General features: G+C 37.4%; 1 protein-coding gene across 1 annotated transcript in view; it reads left to right on the top strand.

Annotated features, from left to right (window-relative positions):
- Positions 1–440: 440 nt before the first annotated feature.
- The window catches only part of Mmp16 (matrix metallopeptidase 16), a 316,715-nt gene continuing 297,725 nt past the window's right edge, over positions 441–19,430 (top strand). Inside the window, exon 1 of the mRNA XM_008851106.3 lies at positions 441–1,123. Coding sequence (XP_008849328.1) covers positions 992–1,123 — 132 coding nt within the window. The 5' untranslated portion in view covers positions 441–991. The remainder of the gene's footprint in view (positions 1,124–19,430) is intronic.

Genomic DNA, 19,430 nt, shown 5'->3' with positions numbered 1-19,430 from the left:
GCCAGAGTGCTGTTGGGATTTCCAGCACTCCAGATCTTCCAGGCCTTTCCATCAAGGATGCCTAGTGCTCTTCAGGACCAGGCCTGGGCCACACCCCAGCCCCCCCATTGGGATCCACAGCCCGAGCCCCACCCAAAGTCCAACTCGAGAGGGGCACACTTGTTTCCAGGGGTGGGGGCGGTCGAGATGAGGGAATTGATTCTCCAGCGGTCTTAGGTGTCAGCTGTCTGGATGAGTGTAGGTAATACTGTGTGAAAAGAGCTCCTTTCCAAGCAGGGCCCTTCTCAAGGGTACCGAATCCAGTGCACTATATAGTAGCCAGAAGGCAACCTTTAAGAGTAGGCTCCTTTAAGAAGCGCGCCTGCGTGTGTGTTAGGCTGTGTGTGTTCGTGTGTGTGTGTGTGTGTGTGTGTGTGTGTGTGTGCGTGTGTGTGCGCCCGCGCGCGCGCGAGGGGGCCTCCAGAGCCCGGCAGACCCCCGGGAAGGAGGAGTTATGTAGATTACGGATGAACATTCTGGAGGGGGAGCCCTGAGAGGAGGGAAGGAGCAGCAGAGGCAGCGAGCTGGGAGCGGTGGAGGCCCTTCCCGCAGAAGCTGGGGGCAGCGGCGGCGTAGAGGGTGGAGGAGGCGGAGGACGCACGGGTTGGAGGCGGCGGCGGCTGCGACTCGGTGGCGCTGGGAGTCCGAACCGCCGATGAACTTGGGCGCCACGTTCCCAGCGACCGCCCTGAGGATGGTGAACATTCGCTGCCACTGACCCTGCCTCACCGCAGCTCCTCCCGGCTGCCGAGCACGGAGCCGCCTCCTCCCCTGACTGGCGGTGGGTGAACCTGCAAGCTCCCTACCCACACCGAGGACTTTTTTTTTATTTTTTTATTTTTTTTATTTTTTTATTTTTTTATTTTTTGAAAGGAAACGAGGGCGGGGGGTGGATTGGAAAAGAGGGAGAAAACGCAGGGGAACTGGTCCATTCGTTGAGGCACAGTTCACTATGATCTTACTCGCATTCAGTACTGGAAGACGGTTGGATTTCGTGCATCGTTCGGGGGTGTTTTTCTTGCAAACCTTGCTTTGGATTTTATGTGCTACGGTCTGCGGAACGGAGCAGTATTTCAATGTGGAGGTAAGAGTACAGGGCTTCCTTCCTCTCCTCTCTCCTGGGCTGCTCCCTGAAACATTTCCTTCACTCCTGGGGTCCTTGTAGGTCAGAGCACGTTGTTTCTGCTCCAGCCAGCTACTGAAGCCCGTTGAGTTTTCCTGTGTTGGATAGGTGATGGATGCCTGGAGACCCACAATCCGTTATCCCCAGCAGCACAAAGCACGATGCTGCGCGCTCAAAGACACAGTTGTAGTGGGTTTGTGCTGCTTAGCTAGGGAAGAGGTGAAGCCCTACATAGAAGGAACGTGCAGCTTAATAAGGAAGCTTGAGTTAATGCTGGGTACAGAGCTAGGGGAACAGAACTGATGGCTTGGCATTATGTGCTGTCTGGGTATTGTTCCTGAAATATTTCTGTGTCTAACAAAGGAGGCTAGAATCAAAGAATCCGAGGAGAGCGTGGGAATACTTGATATGTTTAATAACATTACTTTATGATAAAACACTTGAGTAGACAGCGTTTTTCTCATTATACATAACTTAATACACTGTAACTAGATCTGACTATACCAGAGCACATGAAATCAATCTCCTTTAGGTGTCTTCTCTCTCTCTCCCATTCCCAGGGCAACTGGAAATAAACGTGCCCCCCCATAGTAATAGTTCAGAGGTATGTTTTTAATTTGATTTCACACTGACATGGCAAAAACAGAGAGGTCTTAGATTGTCATTTGTTTTGCTTGATACCTTTGGGAACAGACAGCACAAAGCAAAAGGGAACTTAAGAATAAGGACTTTTCAGACCTCTGCCAAAGTACTCTTCCTCTCAACTCAGCACTAAGTCAGTCATGTGCAGTAAATCAATGGAAGGCATACCTATATCTGGGCTGGGACACAGTTCAGTACATTTATTTTACACTGAAGGTGGAGGCAGTGGGAGGGTCTTGGAAAAATTGACTTTTTTTTATTAGATCTCATGGCTTCATGTGTCTCTATAGAATTATGATCTCTAATGACTCTCTAGTGAATAGTGTGATTCTTGTGGATACCATAAAGCTTCTTGTCATGTTGGGAGCTTGTGTTTACACACCAGCAAGACCTGTTGCACAGGGTTTGAACATGCTTCATGCAATCAATGGATATACAAAGTGCATATAATAAATGCCACGTGTGGAGGCACAGTTTGAATATAGCTGAGTTTGTATGAACTGTTCTTAGGACTCCATGTAGTAAGTAATGGGGCCAATATGAAACATTTGAAGAAGTGAGAGCCATCATCACATGAGCTAAAGAAGTTTGCAGATGTTAAATAAGAATGTATTTCATAAAACCCTCATTAGAAAACCAAAATTGTTTAACTCTTTAAAAAATACAATTTAGTTTTCTGTATAAGAAACAAAATGGAAAGCAGCTGAAAGTTCAGAGTTTTCTCGAAGGTGAATTGGAACTTTTGGAATTACTTGCCACAGATGGATTTTTGTACTAACATTTAAATCAAGACATAATTTAGTGTTGAAATAAAGGAATGATTAGTTCATAGGCTGGAGGAATGAAAATGGCAAGCTGTTATTTATAATGCTATAAACAGAAGGGCCTGTTGCTTGGTGGTTGAGGAGAGATGGTGGTGATGGGGTGAGGGGGAGGTGGTTAGAGTAAGTGGTCCTTCACATCCTGCTTCCTATAGGAAGCCTAGCCTGGATTGATGGCTACCTGCTTTGGGAAACTGATTTACTTTTACAGGCCGGAATGATATCAATGTTTTGAAGATATTGGGTTTGTTTTGTGAGGCTAAACACAGATTAGATTGAATTTCTTTATATTGGAATCTCTCAGTCAGTTCAACCAGATATTGTTACATGCAAGAAGTCATGTTACTGAAAATGTTTTCATATTGAGTTTCAAGTATCTTTTCTCTTTCCTGAAGTCTGATGTGAAGAAGGGTTCATAGAGCTCCATTTCCATTTTTAGAGTATTTACATTATTCCATCCACGTTCACTGCACAATGCAACAATTTAAGTGACAGGGTCATGTGCCCTCTGAGATCTTAGAAAGCTTACTTAACCCGAAGGGAAAGTTCTAATAATTTATAGGAGATTGTGTTTCATAGTTTATATTATTCCCAAATAGTTTTGTAAGATCTTAAATACTTCTTTGGTCGGATTTATAAGCCTCTTCACTTAAAAAAAAATTTTAAGAATAGTTTAATCAAATTTTACATGGGGCATGGGATGATAGGATGGTTTCTGACATGAATTTATGTCTGATGAGCTTTTATTAGAAATTTCTTTCTGAAAGGAGACACTAAGAGGAAGAGCATTCCATCACTTCTTCAGAAGAGATACTTACATTGGACTCCTTATTTTTGGTCACAACACACACACACACACACACACACACACACACACACACACAGGATGAATTATTTGATAGATTCTCAAAGATAGGTTTTTAAAACAGCAATGGTATCAATCATGTATAAACCTCAGAGGATCATAATTGTTTTCCATGAACCAACTTATTAGAGTTGGAACAAAGCTTTGGAAAGATGCTTTTCATGGTGACAGCTAAAATTACAGTGTTTTATTCATCGTAGAGCTTAACAGTTTTTGGTACTTCTGTACTTTTCATCTGTGTGATTTAAGGTTGAAAAGCCCATATTTTTCCTCTAGAAGAGGGGTTCACTAGAGGTATTCATGTTAACTCTTTCCATTCTACTTTTTAAGAACAATAAACATTCAGAACATTTAATTTTGAGAATGGGAGATATTATTTGATATGCTTATGAAAGCGAATTGCAAATGTAACAGTTTTATATTTTTAAAAAAAGTATATAGGAGTATCTCTTAAAGCATGAAACAGACAAATGCTATTAAGGGCAGTATTGTGGAAGAGATCCCCTGTATTTATCTGTTCTTAAATTCATAGTGCGTGTTCATTCAGTTAAAGCTTTCTCTCTGTCAGTGGATCCCTGTAGAGCAGTGGTGATTCTGTAACAGGCACGAAACGGCAAAAGATTTGCTTGGCCAGTAAAACTGAAAGTCAAAAAACTTCTGCCATTGGATAGCAGTCTAAAGCAGAGGTGTTCATTGGTCAGAATCAGCTAAATTATTAACAATAATTATGGTTTATTTCCTAGTCTCTTAAAATCATTTTATTCCTAATGTCATTACTAAGGTCTAGAGAGGTTCAGGATTCTGGGTCTTACTTTGAGGGTACACAAATTTTTGTGGTGAAATTTGTAATACATTATAGTACATGAAGGTAATAACATCAAGTTTGGTAACACATTAAATGTTAAGAGTGTGAACAATAACACACTTACTATGAAGTAAAACATTTAAAGCCAATTTCTTGGTAAAAGAAAAACATGTAAAACTGAATGATTCGTAGAGAAGAGTATAAGATGATCATAATGCTTTGGAGACAAAAGATTCTTAATGAAGCAGGGACTGATTTTCTTTTGCCTAAATTGAAGAGAGAGATTCTGTATTCTAAAAGGATCTTTAAAAAATATTATGAACCTGAGTGTGACAATTTCCTAAATTTTTCTTGCAGTATGTTTATATAACTGGTTGAGGATTCATTCAATTTTGCCACGTTTGTCTGAATCTACCTAAAAGGTCAAAGTTTGCTTTGGTAGTCATGTGCTGCATATGAAATTAGAACTAATTGCTCATGAGACACTTTAAGAGCTAAATTACTTATTTTTAAAAATTTTAAAATGCCCTATCAACATTTTTTTCTTATTGCCTTTTCTCTAATTTCTTAAATATCCAAGATACATTGTTTTATTTGCTCACAAGAAACATGTTCATACCTTGCTTCTTTGCATTAGGAAATTTACCTACAACAGGTAACTAACTGATCAGCAGTGCGAGCTATGTCATTAATCATAAAGGTTTGTATCTCCTGTGAGACTGTAGTCTGAACCAGACATTCTATAGATGATGGCCTTTTTAGATTATTTTTGAGGGCCCAAACTGATAACTAGCAGAATCTTAAAGGTTTGAGGTTCTGAGTGTTTCATTTTTGTGCTGTGATTCTCTGTGAGAGTTGCCTGGACAGGATTTGCCCAAATCTAGAGTTCATTAGGAAACCATTGCAAAGGCACACAGACCAGGGAGGTACATTTCTCCTGCAATCTCCTTGTAAAGTCCACTGGAGCCTCAAGTCCATCCCTCTCTGTCCACATGGAGTTTCTCTTTCAGACTCTTTTGTAGCAAGTAAATATCAAATTAGATTCAGGAGCCTTTTTCCAGTCTTTGAAGTCAGGTTAAAAAAGATGTATACAAAGTTTCTACATTTTCTTATTTTTGATTGTCTATTTACTAATAGAAAATTTGAAAGAGCTTGTTCATTGTAATACTTCTTTTCTCTAAAGCTGAATCAATGTTATTGTGTGTAAATTTATTTCACTCACTGACCTACCCTAGCTACTCACAACGTACCTGTTCAGAAGATGTGTAGATGGCTAATTAGAAATTTTTCAGGCCAAAAAAGGAAACTCATGGAATATTTGACTCAGCATGTTGAGTTTCTTCAGTACTGGATGACAAAGATTTATTTCCTCACGCTCCTTCAGGCACTTTCTGGCCCCTTAGCATGTGAACTTTAAATTGAGGGAATTCTTTTTTGTTGTTGTTACTTTCCATTACAATTTATTTAAAATTCCTGTGAATGTAATTTTGCGATCAAATTGCCTCTTTATTGTGAAGGAATGTAGTGATGAAGTGCGCATATTCAGGGCCTGGAAAGATGGCTGAGGTTAAGAACACTGGCCATTGTTGCAGATGATCCAGGTTCAAATCCTAGCACCCACATGGCAGCTAACAACTGTCCTTAACTACAGTTCTAGGGAATCCATAGGCTTCTTCTGTCTTCCTTGGGCATTTCATGACACGGGTACACTTACATACATGTAGACAACACACACATACACATAAAATAAAAATAATAAATAAAAAATATATATGTTTTTAAAAAGAGTACACATTTGGAACTCAAACTTCCTGGGTTCGACGGATTCCACTCATTTTACTTGAAAATTGGTCAATCTCTGTGAGTCTCAGTTTGCAATTTTGAATGTGAAGCTACTATTTACTTCATTAGCCTTCTTTCATGATTGGAAAATATTGTACATCTCATGTATATATGCATATAGATAGATAGATAGATAGATAGATAGATAGATAGATAGATAGATATAGAAATGGGAACAATGCTTTGCATGCTTAAACAATGCTTTTTAGATGTAGTTACTATTAGTAGAAAATCAGTGTTAATGCAGAGATAATGGACATAATGACATCAAATTATGTAAGAGTTGTATCATGTAGGACATATCAGCATGTCTAGAAGATTTTATTTAAAGAGCTTTCTATTCTTTCAATATAATGTACTGAAAATAAAAGCAATCAAGCTAACGTCAGTACATTTTCTTCCCGTGTGTTTTTCTTAGACAATTTAGTTCAAGAATGTGATTTTCACATTTTGTCTTGTCATCTGTTACTATCATAGAATGTCAAGTTCAGCTTACACCTCCTATTACAAGACAGAGTTTGCTGAAATCTGTTCATAGTTTAAATAATAACATGGAAAAATAAATAGCACTTTATAATTCAACAGACTTGTGCATTTTTATTGGCTCAAGAACCAAGTTCTTCCCTTCCTCTCCACAGTAGTGCTAACATGCAATGTAAAGGACAGCTGTATGTTGGACCCCAAATTTTGAACATAAATTTCCAAGATTTAACAGAAAAATGTTGTGGGAAGATGCCCCTTAACTATGGACTAAACAGAAAGGATAAAGGGAGCTGAGTACCAGTTGCCCCAAACTCCTGCCACCATGAATTTCCTTCCAGGAAGACTATACCATTGAACTGGAAACCAGAATAACTGCTACTCTTAAGTTTCTTTGCCAGGTGCTTTCTCACAGCAAAGAGAAAGGCAACTAATGTAAAAGCCATTTCCAAATTTGGACTTTACAAATTAATAGCAGTTAGCCATATATATCACGGAATACAGGAGACCATATTTATCCATAAATTCAGGGACAATTTAGATCACAAACATAGATACTTCACATTTTCCTCTGAAATTTTTACCACCAGATAATATAGGATGTATAATTTCCATTTTACATGTGTTACCATTTGTAGCATCAAAGGGTGTCATTTATCACTTTAGTCTTTTTATGAGTAGTAAAAATACCTGCAATAAAATGATAATGCACAGCCAGGCATGGTGATACACACCTTTAATCCCTGTACTCAATTGGCAGAAGTAGGATTGTTGTGAAATTAAACCCAGCCTGGAGCAGTCTACAAAGGAATTCTAAGCTAACTGGGGCTACATAGTGAGACTTTGTCTAAAACAAAATATCTCAGTTAAGAATGAATTTTTGGTCAAGGTAGCAAACTTTAAAAATTTAGTGTTAAAACCATCACAATGTTATTCTGAAAAAATAATATATATATGCTTTTTCTGCTAGAAGTATTTTAGTTATAATAAAAGAAGTTGGAACAGGTTAAAGGGGTTAATTTTAGCTGAGTACATTTGGTGGGTGCCTCAGAGTTAATATCTCTCTATTCCTCTATCATCTATCTATCAATCACTAGCTTTGTAAATATCCTCTATTCTCTGTCTGTCTATGCAAGAATGCACTTACTTTGCGGTGAGATAAAGTGCTTGTAATGTGTGTTCCTTTTGCTTGTGGAAAATAATTTTGACAGATCATTTAAGGCCTACTTTTTGTTTCTTACCACATATTTAATTTGGATTGTTAAAAATTGTGTCACATTTATTTTTTACAAAAATATTCTGCTAGTACAACCGATAAGAAATTCCATGCAAGAGGGGTAAATGCTAAGTAATTCTGTAAATCATGCCTAGGAAGCAAAGCATCTTTTGTCTTTTGCTTTTTCTTAGGAAAGTTATTTGTAGGTTTTGAAACTGTTCATGAGGCCATGATTGATTGATGCTTCCTGTCATTTAGCAGTCCAAGTGGATAGTCTGTCACAGTGTTTCATCACCAACACTGGCATCCTGTGTCTTTGAGTTGGAATTTGTGGAATATTTTGGTGAGCCACATAACAGAAGTTTGATGTAATGTGACCCCTGGGTGCAGTATATAAAAAGAGGCTAGAGGGAGCAGTTTAGCTATCTATTAAAGACTGCCATGGCTTGGAAGAACTTGGTTTAAAAATCAAAGAAGCTAGGTGCAATCAGATGTCACTGAATGATTCATAGTCAACCACAGATTTTTGGAGAAGTCATTGAACATATACCTCATGATTTAAGATGTAATCTGGGTTGACTGACAATTACTTGCAACCAAGGACAACATATTTCCTCAAAAGGAAATTAGTATTTCTTTGGAGGAAAAAATGCAAGGCTACCTTATATTTTCTTCTTTCAAGTTGTAGAAAAGGTTAAAACTATATGTTTGCAAGGAGATTTTAACTGTTTATGGCATGACCAAAAATGGCTCATGAAATAATAGTGGTATTACTGAATAAAGGTGGGATAAAGTTGACAATGATTTTATATTACTATAATAATATTCCAATTTTAAAACTTCATGAAGTTTATTTGATCTTTTAATATAAATATCTACTTGTATTTAATCTCTTAACATCTACTAGGGTTTTATTAAATGATTATTTTCCAATGGAAGCAGATTTTGGAATACAATTTTTATGTGTGTGTGTGTGTGTGTTTTGTGTGTGTGTGTGTGTGGTTATGCACCAAAATGTGAAACAGTATTGAATAAAAATGTCATAAATCTTTTAATTTCATTATATTATTATATTATTGATTATTAATATACAAGTTATGATAACTATTGAGACAGAAGCAGAGAGATTAAAAACATTTACTAATGTATCAGAGAATACCAATTAAGATATTATAACTTTCTCACAGCTAATAATTTTTTTTGATTTATTTATTTTTATTTTACGGGTATGAGTGGTATACATGCATGCATGTAAGTGCGCTTGTGTCTTGCAGTACCTGAGAAGGACAGAAGAGGGTGTTGGATACCCTGGAACTGGAGTTACACATGTCTGTTAGCTGCCATGTGGGTGCTGGATTCGAATTCAGATTTTCTGCAAGAGAAGCCAGTGCTCTTAACTGCTGAGCCATCTCTCCAGTCCTCACAAACAATTTAAATATTTTTTGCCTAGCTAGTTAATTGAATAAACTGATAAATGAATTAAGATTTCTTCTCATAGACATATGTTCTCAAGAAAGATGGTTATTATAATGATGTAAACTATTCAATGAGGTGGAATTTTCTATTATGTGTTTTAGCTACACCTTAGTGAAGGCAAAGTAAACCTATACTTCTTGTAAAAAATCATAACCTTTCATGAATAACATTTCATGTTCCTAGATTATACACTCTTTATATTTCATGAGTTAAATACAAACAGGTGCCTGGGCACATGCTGATGTAATCAAACAAATAAATGTTAGTGGATGAATTTGTTCACGGTAAATTTTTAAAGATGAATTTCTGTCATATGTTAATGTTTTCTCCTTGTTTATTATAATTGGTGTTTGTCTTTGTTTTAGGTGTCTATCTCTATTCCTTAATTCCTTGTTTTAGCAGTCACCTGGCTACTTCTTACGATCCTACTTCTTTCTTCTGGTTAAGGTCTTGAGGGACCTAATATTTTTAAAATATTGCAGAATCTTTCTTGGAGGTTTGGAAATGATATGGGAAGTCAAATATCTATCCCCCCCCCTTTTTTTTCATGTGTGTTAAATGGAACAGCCTCTAGTAGCTTACAGAAAACAAGGTATGCCTACTTTTATGACATGGAGAACATACAAAATCCACAGCACTGGACAAAAGTTTTTCTTTTTTGTAAGTTGAATCCTTCTAAAAGGCAGCAAATCTTTTCATATAACTTACCTTTTTCTCCTGTATAACAGATTCCTTATAATTGTTTCTACCATGAGAGATTCAGGATTACTTAAGGAGACTTTATTTTCAACAGATATGTGATATTTATTGCTTGTCTACAGAACTGGTCTTATAATGACAGTGTTGAAGCAACGTAAGCCATCAGTCTCATTTCAGAGTAAACACGGGGGGAATTTTAGTCCCTGTAGTCCCTCTGATGACAAGAAGTACAGAAATAGCCACATTTTATCATTATATCCTAATTAGAAGATCATCTAGGTAATTAGTAAAATGGAAATACCTCAAAATTATTCGAATGCCATATTTTAACAATAAAACAATGTTAAGAATGATCAAACACTAAAACCCTAAAAGATTTCTAAATAGTATATGTGTGTATATGAACATATTTCATCTTCATTATAATCTTGTGATCTCCCCCTGTATCTCTCCCTTTTGCAATGAGGAGTGCCAAGCACAGAGAATTTAAGGATCTTGTCAAGACCACATTACAATAAAGTGTTTAGGGGAGAATCTTAGAATCAAAGCAGGGAGGTTGGTTGTGGAATCCAGGTTCCTAATAAAGTCAGTACAAGTGAGAAGTAATTTCCAGGTTCCTGGTAAGGAATTTAGAATCTACCTCTATTACTAATGTCTTTCATCCATCAAACTAAAGAGAAGTAATTAATAGTAATATATGCGTAATGAAACTGAGGGACCAATGCTGAACAGTATCCCGTGGAGTAATTGCATGAATCATGACTCGTTATTGAGAAATAATTCTAGTTTTAATGTTAAGTGTTTTGAATGGTTATTATTTATTTTTAAAATGGTTTATTTATTTATTTATTTACTTATTTATTTTATGTATATGAGTGTATTGCCTGCATGTATGTAAGTGCACCCATGTCATGCAATGGCCATTGAGGTCAGAGAAAACCATCAGATTCCCATGGAACTGGAGTTACAGATGATTGTTAGCCACCATGTGGGTACTGAGAATTGAACCTGCATCTTCTGCAAGACCTGCAAGTGCTATTAACTGCTGAGCCATCTCTCTAGTCCCTTGTATGATCCTTTTTAAAAGCATTTTATTTAGTTTTATTTTTTGTGTGCATTTTACCTGCTGGTATGTAAGTGTACCACTTGCATGTAGCACCTGTAGAAGCAAGAAGAGGGTGTCAATCCCCCTGGAAATGGAGCTGGAGGCAGTTGTTAGCTGTCATGTGGGTACTGCAAAGTGTTTTTAATCATTAGAAATTAGTCAAAGATATAAGGCACAGTCTCAAGTTACAAGCTATATATTAGATGAAGTGTGATCTTATTCCTCAACTATTTGTAACAATGCCACTTTCTATTAAATATGCTCAAACGATATAGGAAGAGTTCATCATGTTCTATGATTACAGGAATTGAATGTTGTAGAAAATGTAACAGGCTAGGGTGGTGGTGCATGCCTTAATCCCAGCACTCTAGATGCAGAGGTAGGTGAATGTCTGTGAGTTTGAGATCAGTCTTGTTTGCAGAGAGAGTTCCAGGCCAGCCTGGGCTACATAGTGAGACCTTGTCTCAAAACAACAACAAAACAACAAGGCTAAAACAAAACAAAAGGAGAAAATAACAGGAAGCTTGTATCAGCAATCACCATTATGGTGCCGTGTGGGAGTGTGTGTGTGTGTGTGTGTGTGTGTGTCTGTCTGTCTGTCTGTATACAGACTGTCATATTTTATAAGTTCTGGTATTTGCTGTGTTTATATTTTGCATCAATGGGATAGAAGCTACAAGGAAGCAGTTTTACAATTTAAAAGTATTTAGGGCCTAATATTTTCTCAGTGCCTTTGTTATAAAATGACTCAAAATTAGTGATTCACAAATAGAAGTTAAAAACAAATCATCAGGTCATATGATTATTACTGTCTATAAATTTTAGGACACCAATTTATTCATTAATCTTTTAAAGGAGATTTTTGCCTAAATCAACATACACAGTTAAAAAATCTAGATTTTTTTCAAAATTCTCAGTGTTAAATATTTTTGATATATTCCCCTTGAGGCAATATATCACAATGATGGTGGGGGAAGTGGGGTGCATTAGATGCTGTCACTTACAGACTGTGGAAACTTGAGTGAGTCAAGGTATTGACTATGAGAAGGTAATAATCAAGTTTTGTAAGATTATAAGAGTAAGGGAAGGAAACTGGACAAAGATGAAATAACAGCCTTCTGATTTAACCCTGCCACGCCCAAATAACCCTGAACATGTGCAAAATAAATGAAACCAAAATTTTCAAGGCACTTAACATTTTGTATAGAATGAGTCATCTCTAGGAGTTGGGAGCAAATGAGGTGAGCTCTGTCTATGACTGTCTCTACATACAGTCTGGAGAGAGGTTCCAGCACTGCAACCAAGGTTAAGCCAAGCAAAATCCCAAGGTAAAGAAGGAGTTAAGCTTTGGGGAACCAAGGTGACTGGAGTTCGAGGTCAAACCACTGGAGAGGAGATAACTACAGAGAGGGAAAGCAGTAAAGATGATAGAACGTTCTCTCCTTGAATTTGTAGTTGAGAACTGATCTCTATCTACTTGTGAATTAACTATAAAGGGACATAGGGAAAAGAAGCCAAACAGACTGAAGGAAATGACACATGGTTCTCAGGAAGCACTGGTAATAATGCCTGCTCCCCTACTTCAGACAGACTGGAAAACTTCATTTTCACAGGACATTTGTAGAGATTCTAAAAATATCCAGCCACAGTGGTGGAAAATAATAGCTCTGAATGCAGCACTGTGTGTTTGTGCTTAAGAAATCTTAAAAGAAAGGTCTAAAAGGATTAAATAGTTGCTAAATGACTTAATAAGAAAGCTACATAATATTTATTGGAATAAAGAAATATACGCTAAATCATAAAATTCATGATGTCTGCATTAAGTTGAAAACTTGTGAAGATTGGGGATGGGAGGATAGCTCAGTCAGCAAAAGACTGTGTGAGCATGGGACCTGAGTCCAGATCTCCAGAGCGCACTTAAAAGGCTGATTGTGCCAACACATTCCTGTATCCTAGCACTGGGGAAGCTGAGACAGGAGGATGATGGGGGATTGGCCAGTCTAGCCGAATAAGTAAACTCTAGGTATAGTGAGAGACCCTGTCTGAAAAAAATAAGGTGCAGCGCAATTGAAGAAGACAAGCAACATCATCTTCTGGCTATCTAATACAAGTACATGCATGCTTGTACACACACACACACACACACACACACACATGTACATGCCTGAATATGTACATGCCACACACAATGGAAAGAAGTAGAAAAGCATAGTCTATAATGAGGAGAAAATTCAGTATATGTACCCTGAACTCAAAATGATATGAATGTTAAAATTAGAAAATAATATTAAGTAGTTGTAATTATATTATTTGTACTCAAGATTTGACAAACGAAAGATATTCTTGAAAAGGTACATATTGAACTTCTAGAGGTCCAAACTATAATAGGTAAGATGAAAACTGAACTTTAAATTAACAGCACATTGGATATTATTGAATATAAAAAGCTAAGGAACTTTAGATCACAACAATAAAAATAGTATATAAATGAAACTCTAAAGAACATTTTAAAATGAGCAAACTATACCTGTAGCTTGAGTATCTTAAGAGGAGGAATGGGCCAAAGGAATGACTTTTTGTTCCTAACAAATTTGTAAAAATTCTGTAAACTCACAGATCCAAGAACCCAGAGAAGGTACACACAGTAAAGAAAACTATCTCCAAGGTAAACCATACTCAGATTGCTCACATGAATGATTAAGAAAATAACATTAAGCCAGGCATGGTGGTGCATGCCTTTAATCCCAGCACTCGGGAGGCAGAGGCAGGCAGATCTCTGTGAGTTCAAGGCCAGCCTGGTCTACATAGTGAGTTCCAGGACAGCTGGGGCTACAGGGAGACCCTGTCTCATAAAACAAAACAAAACAAAACAAAAAACAAAATAAAAAATAAGAAAATAACATTAAAAACAGACAATGAACAAGATTCCTTTCTAGAAATAATGCAAGAATTAGTATTTTGAAAATACTGAAAGGGGGACTGGAGAGATGGCTCAGTAGGTAAATAAACTTTTGCAGAAGACTCAGGTTCAAATTCCAGCACCCACATGGCTAACTACCTATGTAACTCAGGTCCAGGGGTTCCAAACACCTTCTTCTGGCCTCTGCAGGCCTTACATGACACAGATGCACTTACATACATGCTGGCATAACACTCATACACATAAAATAAATAAATAATAAATAAATAAAATCAAAAGGAAACAAAGCCAAACAAAACACAGCCAACTTAGAATTCCGTACTCACTGGACCTCTCATTCAAAAATGAAGTGAAAACAAGATTTTAGACATGCAGAAGCTGAAAGGTTTATCTTTGGCCCTCCAGGACCTTATGAGATGTTTCAAAGTAGTCCGAATACAGGAGGCCCCTACATATCCATCCACATGTGCTTGGGTAGCAAGATGGGAGAAAGGGACAGGAAAACCCTCGGAGGGTCATAGGACAGCTAGCCTGATGTATCAGAAGCAAACAAGAGACCATGCATCAAGCAAGGTAGACGGCAAGGATTGACACCTGAGCAAGGTGATTTGCTGACCTCTACATGTGTGCTGTGACATGTGCATGCCAACATGCTTTCACATACACAAGTACACAATCAAGTACTGAAAACATATGCTAAGATTAAAAGAATAATAAAATAGGAAAGAACTATTGATAAGCAGTAAAATATGAATGAATCTGAAAATTATTGTGCTCGGTGAACACTGTCACTCAGAAAAGGAAGCACCATGATTCCAAATAAAGCTACAGAGAAAGGACAATAAGCTACAGGAATAAAGAGGAAATGGTGGTGATCTGGTAAATAAAGGAGGAGCATGAGATGGGAAGATTACAAAGACACCGCAGAATAAGACTTTCACAGCCACAAGTAATTTAATTTCCTGATTGTAATGTTGATTCCACATGGATATCAAACTTATCACCTTTGCATTTTACTTACTAGGCATTAAGCATACTTCATTGAAGATGCTAAAACTAGCACATTAAATATATAATATAGTTTTTACTGCATAGTAATCAAGCTAATGATAACAGTTGATAATTTTTGATATAGTGTTGCCTAAACTGATGTGGGAAAGAACAGGTTGAAATCTTAAAACACAACTGCAGAATACTGGGTTGATCAGGGCTTGGTTTTAGGTCAGGCAGTGCATTCCTATGGCTTAAATTACTGCAGGAAGACCACCGCCATTTTTAATCTCCAGATTGCCCTCTCTTCTCACCTCTACCTGTGTTCTCATCTGTCACCCATTCAAACAGAAACAGATGGTCTGATCTGTAGTCGCCACAGTCTCTCTTGCCAGTTTTTTCCACTACTTTCTGCTCTGACCTTATAAATATACAATCTCTGAATACCGTAATATAACACAGGGAACTCTACACTACTATCAAGTAAGGAAAAGTCATATAACTAATAGTGGTTTTTATCTGTGTACAGTTACAATAGTAAAAAAAAAAAATCTGTAAAAGTTTTTAATACTTCTTTAAATGTTAATTAAGAATGGCATTAACAAATCTGTTTTATGTGAAATAACATTTTATGGGAAAATTGAGTTGGCTACAAAGATTATTAGGAAAAGTAACTTTTTGTTCCTTTTGTTAATGTTTTCTCAAACACCTTTAGTAGTTGGCATAAGAAAACAAAGCTAGTTTCTTATATTATTCTGCAGTTACTAGGGCAATATCATAGTTACAATATGTAACCTCTGTTGAACTCAACAGTCAATTGAAAGTACAGGAGAGTGAATAGACAAATAACAACTTATGAAAATAGTTCTGACCTAGAAGACACTGGAAGAGTTTTAAGACACATGTGTTCTTGATGCAACTTTGAAAACTTATACTCCACCAGCTCTGCTGGTCTCCTTTTTCCTGTTGTAGATGTAAGATACCTTATCCAAATGCTCAGGGCCTCCACTTATTCCCTAACTTTCCGTGCACTTTTTCAGCATAATCATTATCAAGCCTTTAAAACTCTTCATCTTCTCTCTCAGCAATTAATACCTAGTGCCTCTGTTAGCCATCTATATTAACTTATTCAGAAGCAGGGTGTGGTAGTGCACTCCTTTAATACCAGCACTCAAGAGGCAGATTTATAATTACAATCAGAATATTTTAACATGTTTCAAATTTAGATACTGAAATCTGTATGTAAGACAAAGGCATGTTATTAACTTCGCAGTTGAAAATCTACTGAATAGCTCATTCAATGCTGAGACTTGGCACATGGCCACTAAGTAGTCAGCTTCCAATTCCTTTTGCCTCTTTGGGTCTTTGAGATTTGATGCTCCTGTCTCTGGAAACCTATAGGCCACATGCATATTTGTAGGGAAAGAAATTTAAAATGACTGAAATAATTTTTCCTTTTTTTTTGGGGGGGAGTCTTTATTTTTTATTTTATTTATTTTTAAAATTATTTATTTAATGTATTGCCTGCATGTATGTATGTTCATACATGTAATGCAATGCTCATGGAAGTCAGAAGAGGGCGTCAGATGCCTCACAACTGGAATTATGGATGGTTGTTAGCCACCATGTGGGTGCTGGGAATCAAATTCAGATCCTCTGCAAGAATTATTAAAATACACAGTTTCATACAGAAAAATTCATTTTTAATACAATTGACACTAAGATGCACATGCACTTCTAATCTCTATATATCTGATTATTACTAGTCACAGTCAGTTAATTTTTGAGCTCCTTGGCATCTAAGCATGGATATAAAGTCATCAGGAAGATTTCAATGGTAATGTATTTCACATCTGCTAATTATTAAGGAGAAAATTTTTATGCTTTAAAGAATTTTTTTTATATACACATTTCCCGAGTAGCACCCTCCCATAGCCTCCCTCCCCCCACTAGAGCCCTTATACTCTGATATCCCAGCTACTGTCTGCTGTGTTGTTGGCACCCCCAGCCATTTCCCACTACTTGCCCTGGTAAATTTAGTCAGCCTATCTAGAGGTCTTTGTTTTAGGAGGGTCAGCTGTTCCTCATCTAGCAGTAATCAGTTGTCAATATACCTTTGGATAAGATTGGGGTCTGCTGTTCAATTTCCCAGTTCTATGCTGTGTTACAATATGGGAATCCCTTTGGCCGTCCTGGCCAACAACTCAAAAGAAGGTATTGCCTGTCTGGTATTGTTGCTTGTTATGTAGCCTTTGGCTATACATATGGACTTTTATGAAATTATGCTGGCCCTTTAAACTTTGGTTATACTTTCCCTTTGGGTTTTCAAGGCCACACAGTTGGTCCAGATAAACTAATTTATTTTTACTCTTAAGGCCTTTTGAGGAGCTGTTCCTCAGGGGTCACATGGCCTTGGGAGGAGCCCCTGGCTCCTTTCTTTTTACAGTTCCACCTATGTGAAGATAAGTCAAAGGTCCTGCTCAACCATGGTTGGCTTTGCTTGGAAGCATGGAGGAAGTGATTCCTCTGTGTTGATCCTCTTCTTTATAGACTGGACACTGGTTCAAGTCCATCTGGTGGGGTCCCCTCAGCCTCCCTGATCAAGAGGACAGGTGACCCAACACCATTACAGGACATTTTGAGAGATGCTTATAGTGCCCTGGAACTAGTCGACCTAGGAGGGCAAGGAACTAAAAGGGTCCTTTATGTCCCTCTGACCAAATTATTATAGACCTCAATGTATGTTTGTTAAACACCCAAGGTTACTTCCACCAGTCTGGTATTTTTAATTACTGTGTATCATGTATATAAATCTTAGGCAAAGATCAGTTGTTCTCAGACAAATCATACCTAGACATATATTTCTTGATCTGCTATGTATAATTTGTCAGTAGGTTGTAGGAGTAATATGGTTCTCTCTGGTTTTCAAAACTAGCTAGGCATTGTTTATCTCTCACATTGTCTCACCCCTCCATCATGGTTTTCCCACTTAAGGTGTCCCCATTTCCCCCTTTCTCACTTACTAGTACCCTTCTCTGATGGTCCTACCTCTCTTGAGCTCCTTCTTTCCCTTTATCCCCTAGGCTCCTTGTAGACCCTTCCCTCCCCCCTCCCCTAAACTAACCCACTTTTTATCCATATCCCCCTTATTAAGGCCTGTTTCCTACTGTTCTTCTCTTTCAGATTATTTCCTTTCCTTTACCTCCTTATTTCCTTTCCATTTTCCTGGTTCCTGTAGTTATGTCTGGTTGCATACTTATTGATCAGAGTCTAGTTCTAGGATCCACATATGAGTGAGAACATCTGTCGATTTTTTTTCTGAGTCTATGTTACTTCACGTAGCATAACAGTTTCTAGTTCCTTCCATTTACCTGCAAATTTCATGATTTCAACTTTTTTTTACTGCTGAGTAAAACTCCATTGTATAAATGAACCACATTTTCATTATCCACTCATCAATTGAGGGACACTTAGGTTGCTTCCATCTCTTAGCTCTTGTGAAAAGAAGAGCAACAAACATGGATCTAAAAGTATTTCTGCAATCGGATGAGTGCTTTGGGTATATGCCAAGGCGTGGTATAACTGGGTCAAATGGTAGGTTCATTTGTAGTTTTTTAAGAGTTCTCCAAACTGCTTTCCATAGGGCTTGAACCAGTTTTCAGCCCCACAAGCAGTGGATGAGTGTTCCCCTTTTGCCACATCATCTCCAACATTTGGTATCATTTTTTTTTTCCTTGATCTTAGCCAGTCTGACCGGAGTAAGGTGGAATCTTAAAGTGGTTTTAATATTCTTTCCCCTAATTATTAGTGATGTTGAACATCTTTTAAGAAGTTTCATAGTCATCATTACTTCTTCTTTTGAGAACTCTCTGTTTAGCTCCTTAGTCCATCTTTTAATTGGGTTACTCCTTGTCTTGATTCTCTGTTTTTTGAGTTCATTATATATTCTGGATATTAGACCTCTGTCAGATATGTCACTGGTGAAGATTTTCTCCCATTCCGTGGGTTTTCTGTTCACTTCCCTGGTTGTCTCCTTTGATATACAGAAACTTTTTTGTTTAATGAGGTCCCATTTGTTGATTCTTGACCGTGTTTCCTGAGCAATTGATGGATGGTATAGAAAATCCTTTCCTACACCTATATCTTGTAGGTTTTTGCCCATGTTTTCTTCTACAGGGTGAAAGATAGGGGTTTAGTTTCATTCTTCTACAAGTGGAGATCCAGTTTTTCCAGCACCATTTGCTGAACATGCTGTCTTTCCTCCAGTTAATGTTCTTGGGCCCTTTGTCAAATATCAGGTGGCTGAAATCATATTTTCTCATATTTGTGTCTTCAATTTTGTTCCATTTGTCTATGGGTCTATTTTTATACCAGTTGTAAACCTGACCAAAGCTCTACAATGAAAAT

The sequence above is a fragment of the Nannospalax galili genome, unplaced genomic scaffold, assembly GCF_000622305.1.
Source record: "Nannospalax galili isolate Female #2095 unplaced genomic scaffold, S.galili_v1.0 scaffold1205, whole genome shotgun sequence".
In the NCBI taxonomy this organism is placed as follows: Eukaryota; Metazoa; Chordata; class Mammalia; order Rodentia; family Spalacidae; genus Nannospalax; species Nannospalax galili.
This window is presented reverse-complemented; position numbering and strand designations above follow the sequence as displayed.